This window comes from Leptonotus elevatus, chromosome 2, assembly GCF_054856555.1.
Source record: "Leptonotus elevatus isolate MCC_2025b chromosome 2, RoL_Lele_1.0, whole genome shotgun sequence".
Classification (NCBI taxonomy): Eukaryota; Metazoa; Chordata; class Actinopteri; order Syngnathiformes; family Syngnathidae; genus Leptonotus; species Leptonotus elevatus.
In genome coordinates, this window is record NC_141240.1 from 13,844,257 (window position 1) to 13,857,375 (window position 13,119).

Below are 13,119 nucleotides of genomic sequence, written 5' to 3' on the forward strand. Positions count from 1 at the left end.
AATGATTTGTTTTTAACAATGGGCCCTAATGGGCCCAAGATAATCAATGATGAGGGGTCGAAGGAAAGGTGAGCCATAGAGAGAGTTAGGGAGGGAGTTTGCCGCCTCGACTCGCTTCCTTAGCCGCGGCTTTTCATTCCACCAATTATCTCTATTTGAATTCTCTCTTCACTTTGCACTCATTCCACTTTGGGGTCGCTCTAGAATGTGGTTCCTGTTCTTTCTTTGTGCTGGTTGAACACAGTCCATACGACTCACGTGTACGTTATGGAGAAAAGTATGTGAATGTAACACCCATGTTCCATTAGGCTTGGCTTCAAAGATTTGCTTTAATTCTGCTACTAGACATTATTAGAGTAAGGTTTGGTTCATCCTAATGATTGGAAGTCAAAGCCAGAGATTTTTATTCCATTAACTGCAAAAAAAAAAAAAAAAAAAACTTTATCTGAAGTCTAACTTTGATTCATACAAATGCGAAAGCTCGAAGTTTTGAGGTATAAGCATCATGATGGTTGAAATGTAAGACCACGCTCAATAAACAAACAAAGCCAAAACCGACTCCGTGTAGTATTCATCGATGGCGACGCATCAGCCACTAGTTTTGCTGAGATTCGTACTGCATAACAACATATTTATTTATATGATGAATAGCAGTGAGGGAATTCATTAAAAATGTGTACTTTTTGGTAAGAAAAAAAAAACGCATACAAGTTGGGGTTGCCCCCTATAGGCCGATATGCACAATATTAAAAAAGGCCGCCAATGAAGATTAGAATGTCAAATCCTCAACACTTGTTGGCACTAAATCCTTGTGCAACACTATTTCCCTGGTCTTTGATGTGAGGAATAAATTTACGAGCACATTTTTTTTTTCAAGGCCATTGTCAAGGACAAAGGCTATTTTCAACGTAATTATTGTGTAATCTATCTAATCTGGATGTTTTTGAGAGGCTTTTGGCAGTGATCACCATTGCCAAAAGCCTTTCAAAATATCTACACTTTCCTTTGTTGTCGCCTGTTCCTTGTCTTTATGGCAATCCACTTCTTCTTTGACAAACGCGCCATGTTTTCGTGGTTCAGGAAAAAATAAATACAGTTCAGTAAATTGTATGTTGAACCTTCAACCAAAAAGTTGTAGTTTTTCAGTTGCAGCACGGCAGTAGATGTGCGTTAAGGATCACTGACTGTATTTTAGTGTTTTTCCGCCGTGTCGCTTCATTTCCAGGCCAGCGAACGTACGTTTTCCCATCTTGTAACTGTTTTGTTCAATTGTTAAATAATCATAATTGTGGGTTCTGTAGTCGTTTTGTTAAGTGGCCTAATGTTCAAAATGGATCCAGTATTTGAGGACAGGTGTACTTCTTTTCTTGAGTAAAAAAAAAGTGGCGGCATTGTACACTTATTGATACACTTTATGTTCCCCTTTCTTCTTTCATTCTCTCATTTTAACAAAGGTACGATTACAGCCAAGGGCTCTTGAGCCATTTTCTCTATTAACCCCCACCATTATCCTCCCTCCAAAAAGTATGTAGCTCGTGAAGAGGTTAAAGAGGAGGCAGGTGGGAGTTTTTTTGGGGTGTGGGGTGAGGCCTATTTAACCATTCCTGGCCCTTTGTGGCTAATTACGCTGCTCTGTTTACACTGCCGGCAGATCGCCGCAGCTCGCTGGCCACATTTGCACTGCAAGCACACATGCGCACGCATGCACGCACAAATTATGTTCACACAAACATAGCCAAATTCAATCCGAATATATGGCGCACACGCTGCTTGAAAATGGAGCGCGCACACACACGCATGCACACACATGATGCACACCCCCCAACACCGCACCAGGAGGCCGCTCCGCTTCCTGCTTATATCCCCACATCTTCCCCTCACTACCCCCCTCTCACACAAACATCCCCACCCTCTCTCCCTCCCTCCCGCTGCTGCACCGCCGGCCCATTATCGATCCCCCGCCTCTCCCCGCGCCACATAAATAATCGACAAGCAATTATCCGCCCACTCCCGCTGCCCCCGGCTTTGTTTGGGAGGCACAGGGGCCAGTGCTGGGGGTAGAGAGGAAGGGAGGACAAGCCGGGTACGCAGCCGTGCGTCTCCAGTGGTCGGCGAGACGTTTTTTGGGACATGCGCACATATACGCACCAGGGTTATTATAGTTTTGGAATTTTTCATTTTAGTTATTTTTTATTTCGTTTTGTTTTTTAAATTTTGTTAGTTTTAATTCGTTTTCAGGGTGGTTTTATTAGTTTTAGTTATTTTATAAATGCTTAGGTTTAGTTAATTACAGTATTAGTTTTATTTAAAAAAAAAATTAAGTCTGTATTACTTGTGCGAAATATTTAAAAAACACCATGGGAGCAACGTCATCTGAAGGTGCTTTTCTATTGGCTGCTGCTAGGGTGTCTCACTTTTGTGTGACACACTTTCAAATGTCCTTATTCCGGTTAATATAAAAATAAATCATCCCCAAAGGCTCATGCAATAAATTGATTACCAAAGACTAAAACAAAGGACATTTTTGCTATAATTATAGTTAGTTTTGTAAACATAAAATGTAGTTTCGTTTTGTAAAAAGCATTTTCGTTTTTATTTTATTTCGTTAACAAAATAGTTTTTTTGAATTTTAGTTTTAGTTTTTTCGTTAGTTTTAGATAACTAAAATAACCTTGATATGCACACACTCACACACACACACACCATAAAGTTGATCAAATCTTTCTGAGGAAGGTGGCAAGTTGGTAACGTACACTTAGACGCATAAAAAAAAAAAAATCTAAAATGGCCACTTGTGTGGAAGATGTTAATTAGTGAGGCATGCGAGAGATTCCTCACCTGTCTGTGTAATGCGCATCCCGGTGCTGCGGTAGGCCCTGCTTGCGTCTCTGGCTGGATGACGAGGAGCTGCCTCCCGTGGGCAGGTGAGCTTCTAAGGCCGCCGGATTCCTCACCGCCGCAGCCAACGCTTCCTGCTGGGCGCGCAGCACGTCTGAGTAAAGAACAAAGATGGAAAACACGAGCGGAACAGGGAGAAAGAAGGATGATGGGGAGATTGATAGTTGAGGCAAAGGCAAGAAATGAGGGGAAGAGAGAAGGGAAGATGTAAATTTAGCATCCAGTGGCAAATTTCCATGCCGACAGGCAGAAAATCCTCATAAACATCTATTTAACACGCATGTTGAGACGGCTGCGCATTGCTGTGTTTGTGAGGCATGTGTGAGATGACACACATGAAGGCCACGCATTCAAATTTGCTCATGTGACACTAATCTCCACTTTTTACCTGCAACATACACATGTGCATGGAATTATACTCTATGAGACATTTTAAGAGAGTAAATGACACTTAAATTCTGTTTTGATGCTACGTTGAACCTTTTGAAACATATTTTAGGACAGGAATTCCCAAACTCTAGTGCACACACACCTGGTGTTGTTTGGCGCTCTTTTTTTTTTCTCTCGACTCACCAACCTCATGGATCATGAAACTAGCGATATCCAACTTAAGTACATATAGCGCTCTATGAGTCCCGACTAAATGTGCAACTTCGACTGACAGGCGAACTTTGGTTGAAGTCGTAGATTCCATGGCTCTATGGGCAATAATAACTTTTAATTTGTAAAATAACAGTCGCTAAGTCACTATGTCGCTCCGGGTCACGTCATAGGGCAGTCACGTGATCACGTGACATCAGTGCAAATGGTCAATAGGCTTCTATGCAACTTCAAAATAAAAGGGAAATGAGTAATACTGTACATGGATAGCAATGACAAGCTTTTATTTTGAAGTCATCCCTCAGAAGCAATCATTGTAGCGGCTGACTTGACTTTGAATTGACGCTGGCCTGCTCTATTATTTAGTGCACAAAAGCACAGAGACCGACTTGAACTGAAGCGCAATATCAAATTTATCAATGCAGACGCAGCGCTTATAATAGAGGTTGGTTATAATAGCGGTATTATCTAATTAACTTTGTATTGTCTCAAGAGCTGAACTATTTCACAAATTCACAAATGCGTGATAAATATGTTATAATATATATGCAATATCAATTAGTGTTGTTCCGATACTGGTATCGGGAGAGGCCCCGATAATGCATTAAAACAGTGGTATCGGCATTGGCAAGTACTAACAGGTAACACGCCGATACCATTATTTCCAACGCTAATATAGGACTTTGGATGCAGCATCTTGCGTCTTGCTTGTGCACGACATTCACTCATGTGTGACGTGTTCACTGCATGACGAGTCAAGATATCCTATTGGCCCTTGAATGCTCTGAACTAACGACAGGGCAGCTTTTTCATGTTGAAAAAAAAACAACCTAGGTATCAGTACGGTATCAGCATTGGCCTATATTGCAAAACTGGGTATCGGAATTGGTATCGGGGGCCAAAAAACTGTATCGGAACAACACTAATATGAATGATGTAAATATATATACACTATACATACATATAAATCAAACAAGAACAACAATACGCAAAAATCACACATAGCTATACGTTGTCTAATTTAATTTCTGGTTAGAGTATACTATTTGTTTTGATTAGCATGTTAGCATGATTTTACTTTTTACGAGCTGTGTGGAGGATACGGGTGATAGAGGTAGAAGTACAATTGCACATAGCACTCCAGATTTGCATCAACAGCAACTTTTAAACATTCTGAGACACACCATTAAAAGTCATACATTAGTCACTGAGAAATTCGAATCCAAAAATGATTTTTCAATGTTAAGTCTGAATTATTTTCTGTATTTGTACCTACATCTGGGTCCATGCCAAAAACCTGAATGAGTTATCCTTTTGCATGTTCTGCACTCCACAAGAAAGTTGTCTGGAGATCAGTTTTTGTTTCTGTGTAATGCGCTTCACCAGCAAGCTAGCAAACAATGCTAACACAATAAGAATCTGCAATTATTGTGTTTTATAAACAAATGTGATTTTTATTTTTATTTTGCCCATGGTGGTGTAAGGATTCACATCGCTAACTTCTGTGTGGCTGTTGTTGTACAGATTCCCATTCGCAGTGTAAGTGACTGCTGATGAGTTGCGGATGGATGGATGGAGGTGATCTTATTCACCGGAGATGATAGCCCGCTTGTGGCTCTCCATCTCACCTCCACAACCACAACAGTCTTCTCTCCCGTGCCGCCTGCCTCGCGCCGAACCCTGACCTCTGCCGCTCGCTCCGTTCCATCTCCTTCCTCGCCTTTCCCGCCCCAGCTTCCCCGCTTCTCTCCCAGACGAGACCTCATCATTATTGGCTCGGCCAGGCCGCACCAGGAGACAAGGCTTCTAATGAGAGAAAAATCCATCCTGCTCTCTCTCTCCCTCTCTCTCCCTCTCTCTCTCTCTCTCTCTCTGCTCCTCAATCTATCTACCCCCCCTCATTTTTAATTAGACAGATCCCTCAGGTGCCAGCGGGCCATTTCCGCCGCCTGTATGGGCGTTATGTGTGTTTGTGTGTTTCTGGGTGATTTAGGTGCCGCCTTGTGCGTGTGTGTGTGTGTATGTGTGTGTATGAGTGTGTGTGTGCTGAGCGGGCGCCGGGGTTGGGGGTGGGGTGGGGGTGAAGCGACAGATATTAATGCGGCCTAGCTCCGGTGTATCGATCTGTTTGCTGCGCCAGGCCACAGGGGACTCGGCTGGCGGCAGACAAGGTTGTGTGTGCGCGCGCGCGCGTGTGTGTGTGTGTGTGTGTGTGTGTGTGTGTGTGTGTGTGTGTGTGTGTGTGTGTGTGTGTGTGTGTGTGTGTGTGTGTGTGTGGGTGTGTGTGTGTGTGTGTGTGTGTGTGTGCGCGCGTGTGTGCATGTGTGTGGAGGTGGTGGTGGGGAGATAAGAGAGGGATCAGAGGGAACCGGAGCCCCAGAGCGCGGGCACACAGTCTGTTGTGCATGATGCAGGGGTGACACGGTGACCTCTGCGAGTTTCCCGTGGTAACCACAGTGGCTATTTTCAGCTAATGGGATATTATCGTGATTTAATATTGCATCACTATTGATGTTGGACTTGGGGTGTTGGGGAGGGGACCCTCAAAAATATCCCCCAGGAAGCTACCATGACATAAGCCTGGACATGTTCAAGTACGTTTGTCCAACATTTCACAATCTTGATAGTCAGATATGATTGCCGGTAGCCATTTGGATAACGTCACGGCATTCTGTTAAATCGTGATTAGTGCCGTTACTGCTTTTACTTTGAAAGGTTTTGACTTCCTGTTTTGTTCCACCGCCCTTATTGTGAACAAAAGATGTGACGATGTAGATTGTTATGTGATATGTTAGCTTCTCATGCTAGCTAGCTGGTAATTGGTTCACTGTCACATTCAATAGCACAAAGTAGAGCATAGACATCCACCATAGCCAAACAAAATGGGCATCCAAAATGACATGGCAATGTTATAAAAGTGATTTGCATATTCTGGCTTGCTGACATTTGCTTGTCACTTCTGAACATAATGTCAAATGTTTTATGGGTGTTATGTTATGGTGTAGGGCAGCACTGTGAATGAGAAGTTAGCACGTTTGCCTCGCTAAGGTTGACCAAATCGAAGTTTACTCCATTTTTCCCTCCAATAAAAAGGAAACAACACAAATGCTGGGAATTATCAACATTTCTTCCTCTGCAAGAGTTATTTTGGGAGGTCCCACTTCGCTCCACTGGGTCCATATCGCTTATCCTTCTTTTGTGCCACCCTATTTTTCTCGTTGCCATCATTCCTGGAGTTGAGCCGAAATCCTTTCAGTTCAGCTCGTGAGAATGCAGACGAGTGGCGCGCTGATGCAGCTTGGCCGGCCTTGTGATGGGTTTGGTGGACTGGCAGGTACTGAAAAGCCGACAGCCATCCGCTCAGCACACAAGACAGCAGCAAATAGCGAATCCTTTCACAATGCGGCAAGCTTAGGCAGAAGTAAATATGCAGAGTTGGTCACGCTTCTGACTGATTGCACTTGGAGCAATCGCAAGCTGGAGTGGTCAATTTGTCTGGCGTGATGATAAAAAGACGAGGCACATTCTTTTAAATCTCAGTAAACTCACAGACACAACAAATGACTAGTCAATCCATCCCTTCACTTTACACTGGATGTCTACCCCCAACACTTTGTTTCCCCTTTCTCTCCTCACAAGCTGCTTTCATCAACTGACGGAGCGGAGAAAGCCCTGTTGGCTATTTCAACAAGCCGAACCTCCACCCTTCCCCAAAAACTGCCCAGAGAGAACCTGAATCTCACAACAACAACACCTTGCACCTGCAAATCCAAACACATGAACAGACTTCCATCTCCCCCCCCTCTGTTTCACACACACTTTCATTTTCTGCGGCCGACACTTCAAACACATAAAAGGATACTCTGTGGGGACCAAGGCTAAAGGGGGTGAGGAAAAAGGGGGATGCAGGATTTGAGAGGGATGTATAAAAGAGACGATGGCTGGGAAGGATGGTGCTTCACTGGGGCACCAGCTAGAGAACAGGTCAGTGTCAAGGGGCTCTCACTGAACAGATTCAAGATCGCCTCTTGTGACACAAAACAGTCACCGCTCTGTCCATGCCCCCCCCCCCCCCAAAAAAATCTGACTTTCGATTGGAGAATTGAGATGCCAGGTATGTAGCTTGCGTCACTGAATATGTGTACTGCAAAGCAAGAAGTCTTACAGTGGATAAAATTGGGTTTTAAAAGTTTTTGTGACTATTAGGAGTGTCAGGCGACGATTACATTTTTTTTATCGTAATTAATTGCATGTCTTCAATAGTTAACTCACGATTAATCATAAATTTGAAATCTGTTTAAATGTACAATAAATTGTACAATATTTTCCCCCTAAGTTTTCATACTCTTGTTTAACATAAAAGTGAAGAAATATGGCTGCATCTTTTAGTCATTGATACAGTAATTTCATAATTCATAAAATTTAGTTAAAATTAAAAAGATGTACTGTGATACTGATTTGTGATGAGGTCATTATTCTGCCACTAGATGGCATAACTGCATTTGCAAGACACTGATGACAGCTCAGTGCATTTTTCTTTCCAAATTAAGAGCTATCTAATCTTTAACATGAAGCAACTTGTGAAATTGTGCACATTTTAAAAATTGTGAAATACAACTTGACCCCAGTCTCCACAAATGTATTACATTTATTACTGCAAAATTTTGACGTGGACGTGTCTGCTGTGTTGTGACTGGAATCCCCAAGTAAGGGGCAATCATTAATCGCGCACTAAAGAAATGTGTGGTGTTAAAGGAACTTTAAGCTAACTCAGCATTAATACACATATTTTGACACCCCTAGTGACTATACAACTACCACTTGTTGGGACCCACATTGGGTGTGAATCGCTCGACAGAAAACCACCATTTGTGTGCAACATAACATGTAAAAATGGAATGTAAATGAAAACACAAGCTGATGTGGATAACAACAAAGGGAGTGTTGTATCATCTGCCTCAGTACAACAGTGATCAGATTCCACAGTGCTCTGAATTCTGCCTCCCATAAGACACCAAGGAAGAGGTAATTAAACCTTTATAGGATTCACCCCTTAGATTTGCAGCCAGCAATTCAACATCATTGCTAATCAAATAAAAATTAAAGTAGCTCAAACTTCAATTTGAGGAGGGCATTGAATGGATTTATGTCCCTACGCAGGAGCTTGTACAGCACGGGATGGACTTAATGGTACATCTTTACAAAAACTGATGCCAGGTTGAACTGCAATGTAAACCACTTTAATTTGTCTTTTAATCCCCAATTGTAGCTCCATTAAGCTTAATTTGGTCAACGTTATCTCTCTAGAAAAAAAATAGGACAAACTGGAGGTTTACAAAGGTATTGAGACAATTTAGGGGCTTGGCAAGCAGCCAATAAGAGGTCCTGGATCAATGGCGGCGTTGATGCATGCCGCTTGCGGGTGTTGTTAATGACGAAGCGCCAGGATGGTCAGAAATCAATGTGAGTCCCACCTTGACACCGGGTGGCCAATGCCACAATTAGAAATGTCAGGCGGGCCTTTCAATGGCAGCTATGATGGATATTTTGCTTTGTGCGCTTGGTCTATTTTACCGGCCCCACCATGCAATATAGATATGAAGACAGTGCACTGACCATGCCCGGGCAGTCCCATGCTACTGGCCAGCTGGTAGAGGCGCTGCTGCTGCTCCTCGTAGGATCCGTGCTCGCTCAGCGCTGACATCATGCGCCTGTAGTGCTCCTCGGGGCTGATGTGGCTGTGGCTGCCACCTGCCTCCCTCTCTGGGCTCTGTGCGGTCTCTGGGGATGGGACAGAGGGCCAATGTGATCAATTAGGACCAAAATTGAACTGCCTTTATTGCTAAGTGCTGTCTCAAAAAACATAAAAGTCATTAAGTGGCCAATAAAAAAGAATGAACCTGTACAGTGTATAATTCAGTAAAAGCAGTACAAATATTAAGTCGCATTCAAGGTTGACACAAACCAAATCACCTAGGAAATTGGGAAAGTTTCATGTAAAAAAAAAAAAAGAGTAATATTTGTTTTTAAGTACCGATATACGTTTTTTTCACTCTTCTAAATTCTAAGTTAATTTTACAAGGAGAGTTTTGAGTACATTTTACCCGTTTATTTAAACAAAACACAAAAAATGAAAAGCTACTCAAGGGTTGAGGAACAAAACCCACAACCTTTAGGTTTGGAGACACTCTACCACCTGAGCCATGCTGCTCCTGCTGGATGTTAGTATATTGATGGTGTCAGGCGGAATCTCCTAGAGACCAGATTTTGGTCTCATTTTGCACAAACCAGCAATGCAGAATAGTGGCAAACAGCAAGTGGCATGGATCAGGTAGTAGAGTGGCTGTCTCCCAAGCTGAAGGTCAGGAGTTTGTTCCTCCACGCTTGAGTAACTTTTTTTTTTTTGTTATAAACTGGTAAAATGTTCTCAAAACTCTTCTTGTGTATTTTACTGAGAATTTCTAGTTTTTTTTTCTTCAAGTAAATATTTCTCTTTTTTTTCATAGTGTTTGAAAGGTTTTCGTTTGTCAGCGACATTTGTTGGTGACTCTCAGAAGACTCGTTTCCACATAGTTCATTCAATAATATGCAAGCGCTGATCAATTGGAGGTCATGGTGGATGAAGCTGTTTCTATAAATTCATGGTTGATTTGTTCGTGTTTTGTTTTAGTTTTATTACAGTTTGTCTGACACTTGCAGAAGCGCTGCCAAAAAATATGGCAACAGCTCAGGGACACGATATTGGTATATTATAGGACATTTAGAGGGTCCACGTATTAAGTCTGTTTTTCTTCATCCTGAAGGGGATTGATGGGCTTAAGTTCTTCCACACTTAAATCATCCAACAAGGTATCTATCTATGCGCCGTGAACAGAAAAGGACCATCCCGACATTGATCTCTCAAAACTGGAACATAGAGATGTCCGAAAGCTAAGAATATGCATGTAACGCGTTTATGGTGAAGATGGTGCATGATGTCTCTCGAGCTGCAAGTCCCCTCATATCATTGCTCCATTTGACCTCCCTCCTCCCTGTTTGTGTCAATAGCAACATGATCTAAGGTAAGAAGAGTGGAGCGGTATGGCGAGGTGGTTGGGGAGACAGAGGATGAAAAAGGGGTTGGTTTTACCTTCCTCCTTGCTAGTGAAACCTGAGCCTGGCCCTGAGCAGGCGAGCAGGAGTGGCGCTAACGAGCAGCGGTAGCGGCTGGAGGGAGTAAAACGAGCATGAGAGCATCTCTGTCTCCACCGCCAAGCTTCCGCTAATCCACCCAAGGTACTCAAGGCTCTAATGTATGTGCGTGCAACTAGTCTGTGCTTGTCAAAAGTTTCCCCACCCTGTAAACAGCAGGGGGTGACAACAACTTTGGTGCAGAAAGAACAACAGACATCATTTACACAGCGGCATCCAATCTCACCGACTTCCTCCATCTGCTCTGCTCTCAGTCCATTTCTCCACATTCATTACTCATTAATGGTTATTCTCTGTCGCCGCCACACTTGAAGGAGACGCCACACGTACACAAAGGTAAGTGTAGTGTCGGGCTTTGTGTGTGGACGTAACTCAGGGTTGAGCCTCAAGGGTGGAGCAAAAGCTCAATACAGTTTCCCTTAAGCATGGAGGAACTACTTAGAGTAACACAAAGGTTGCTAACCATTTAGAAAGTAATAACTTCTGTTGAGTGTAAGTGAGAAAGACTAACCACTAAAACAATGGCATGAATGAGACCCTCTATTAGCCTTGTTAACGGTGTTGTGCTCACTTATGGCTCTATTAGCCATATGTTAGCATCTATTAGCAGTGTATTAGCCCCAGTTAGCCATCTGTTTACCTTATTTGTTAGCAGTGTTTTAGCCTCCTAGATCTCTTTGTTGGCTTCTTTACTTTTAATGCCTGACAGCCAGTTTGTTTGTTTGTTTTTTGTTTTTTGTCAACACATAACTTATTTCAACGCCGGCTGTACAAAGTTGAATATTCATAAACAGACGCACGTTGGGTGCGGGAGGGTGTTGGATGTGCGTGCATTTTGTTGTTTGTGTATGTTTGGGGTTGGATTGGAGTGTTCGTGTGTTGATTGGAGTATACAGTATATTTTAATTGGTATTTAGGGTTAGCTGCTATAATGATTGCCATGGGAAACAGTTCAATGATTGCGCCATCGGTGGCTGAAATTGCCTGAAAGTGCCTATATTCACCCATTACTTTCACATTTTAATAAGGTTCCGTTAATAAACATATGCTTACTGAGATAATGAAATCCAAGATTATTTTCATTTTTTTCTTCTTTTTTGTTTCTTTTCTTTTTTTTCTTCTCCTTTTTCTCCAAGATTATTTTCAAATACCGGTTAAATATTATTTTTAGATCTGCAAAAGGGGATTTGTCTGGGCAAATATTTCTGTGTGCATGCACGCGTGCAAAATCTAAAATGGAATAATTTACTGGAGTAGTTATAGCGTACGAAACTTTGACAGTCGGAGACATCTTTTTGCAATTTTCACTTATGTGGTATAAATTATATTAATGCAGAAGGTGGAAACCAGCATACTCCCTGTGTCTCTCTGTCTCTCTCTCTCTCTCTCTGTCTCTCTCTCTCTCTCTCTCTCTCTCTCTCTCTCTCACTCACACACGCCACGCACACAAATACACACACAAATACATGCATCTTTCAGAGGCTAAGAGCCTGAAATGGTTTCCTAAAAGTGCTAGGTAGTGGTCCTCATCAGTCAAATAGAAAGGGTCACCAAACAAGACTCCTGTTAAGGTTACTCGTCATGTTATTGATATTTTAACTAATCAAAAGTTTATGTAAAAGAGCTTTTGTCGATGTGTGTGTGCATGTACTGTATGCATGTTGCTGATGTACAGTATTTCCAGGGATGTCTTGGATGTACGGTAAGGCGGCCTTGGTTTTGCCTGCTCTATAATGCATCAGTCAGGAAGTCTTCTTCAGGAGCCTAGAGGGAAAAGCCTGTTGGCTGCGTCGGGCGCCCGGTTTCACGCCACATAAGAGAAATATGAATAATAGACGATGGCGACCGGATTGCTGCACTATTGCCAAAGGTATTCCTCTCAATCCATGATTTATCATGCACTCATATCATGTTATGGGCAAAAATAAAAAGTCAACTCACAACTATGTGAAATTCTGCAATACAATTCTGGCCTGATTATTCGTGTAACAGGAAGAAGCTAAAGGTTGGCCACTAACAGCTCAGCGGCCTAGAGGTAGAGTGTCCGCCCTGAGACTGGGAGGTTGCAGGTTCAAACCCGCAGCTGGGTCATACCATTGCCGCTCTGCTAAACACTCAGCATTATGGGTTGGATTTGGGGGGGTTAGATCACCAAATGATTCCCCAGCGCGGCCCCTGCTGCTGCTCACCGCTCCCTGAGGGGATGGGTCAAATGCGGACAAAATATTTCGCCCCACTTAGGTGGGTGTGACATTAAGTTGTACTTTTTGAAGCTAAGAGCTACTTTTTGTATACTGATTAATGCAAAGGGCTACCAGTTAGATAATTCTGAAAAAAAAAGGCTCCAATAATTTTTTATTATATTTGTGAAGACACTGATCATGTTAATGATATTATACAATCAGATTTTTAACTTGATAAATAAAATCT

At 42.5% G+C, this 13,119-nt stretch overlaps 1 protein-coding gene across 4 annotated transcripts in view; it reads right to left on the reverse strand.

Moving 5' to 3' along the window:
- Positions 1 to 13,119, reverse strand: part of samd11 (sterile alpha motif domain containing 11) — a 61,760-nt gene that overhangs the window by 12,076 nt on the left and 36,565 nt on the right. For all 4 annotated transcript variants that reach the window (XM_086069303.1, XM_086069302.1, XM_086069305.1 and 1 more), the window contains 2 exons: positions 9,115 to 9,279; positions 2,839 to 2,992 (listed from right to left, as the gene is read on the reverse strand). In XM_086069303.1, coding sequence (XP_085925429.1) covers positions 2,839 to 2,992; positions 9,115 to 9,279 — 319 coding nt within the window. The remainder of the gene's footprint in view (positions 1 to 2,838; positions 2,993 to 9,114; positions 9,280 to 13,119) is intronic.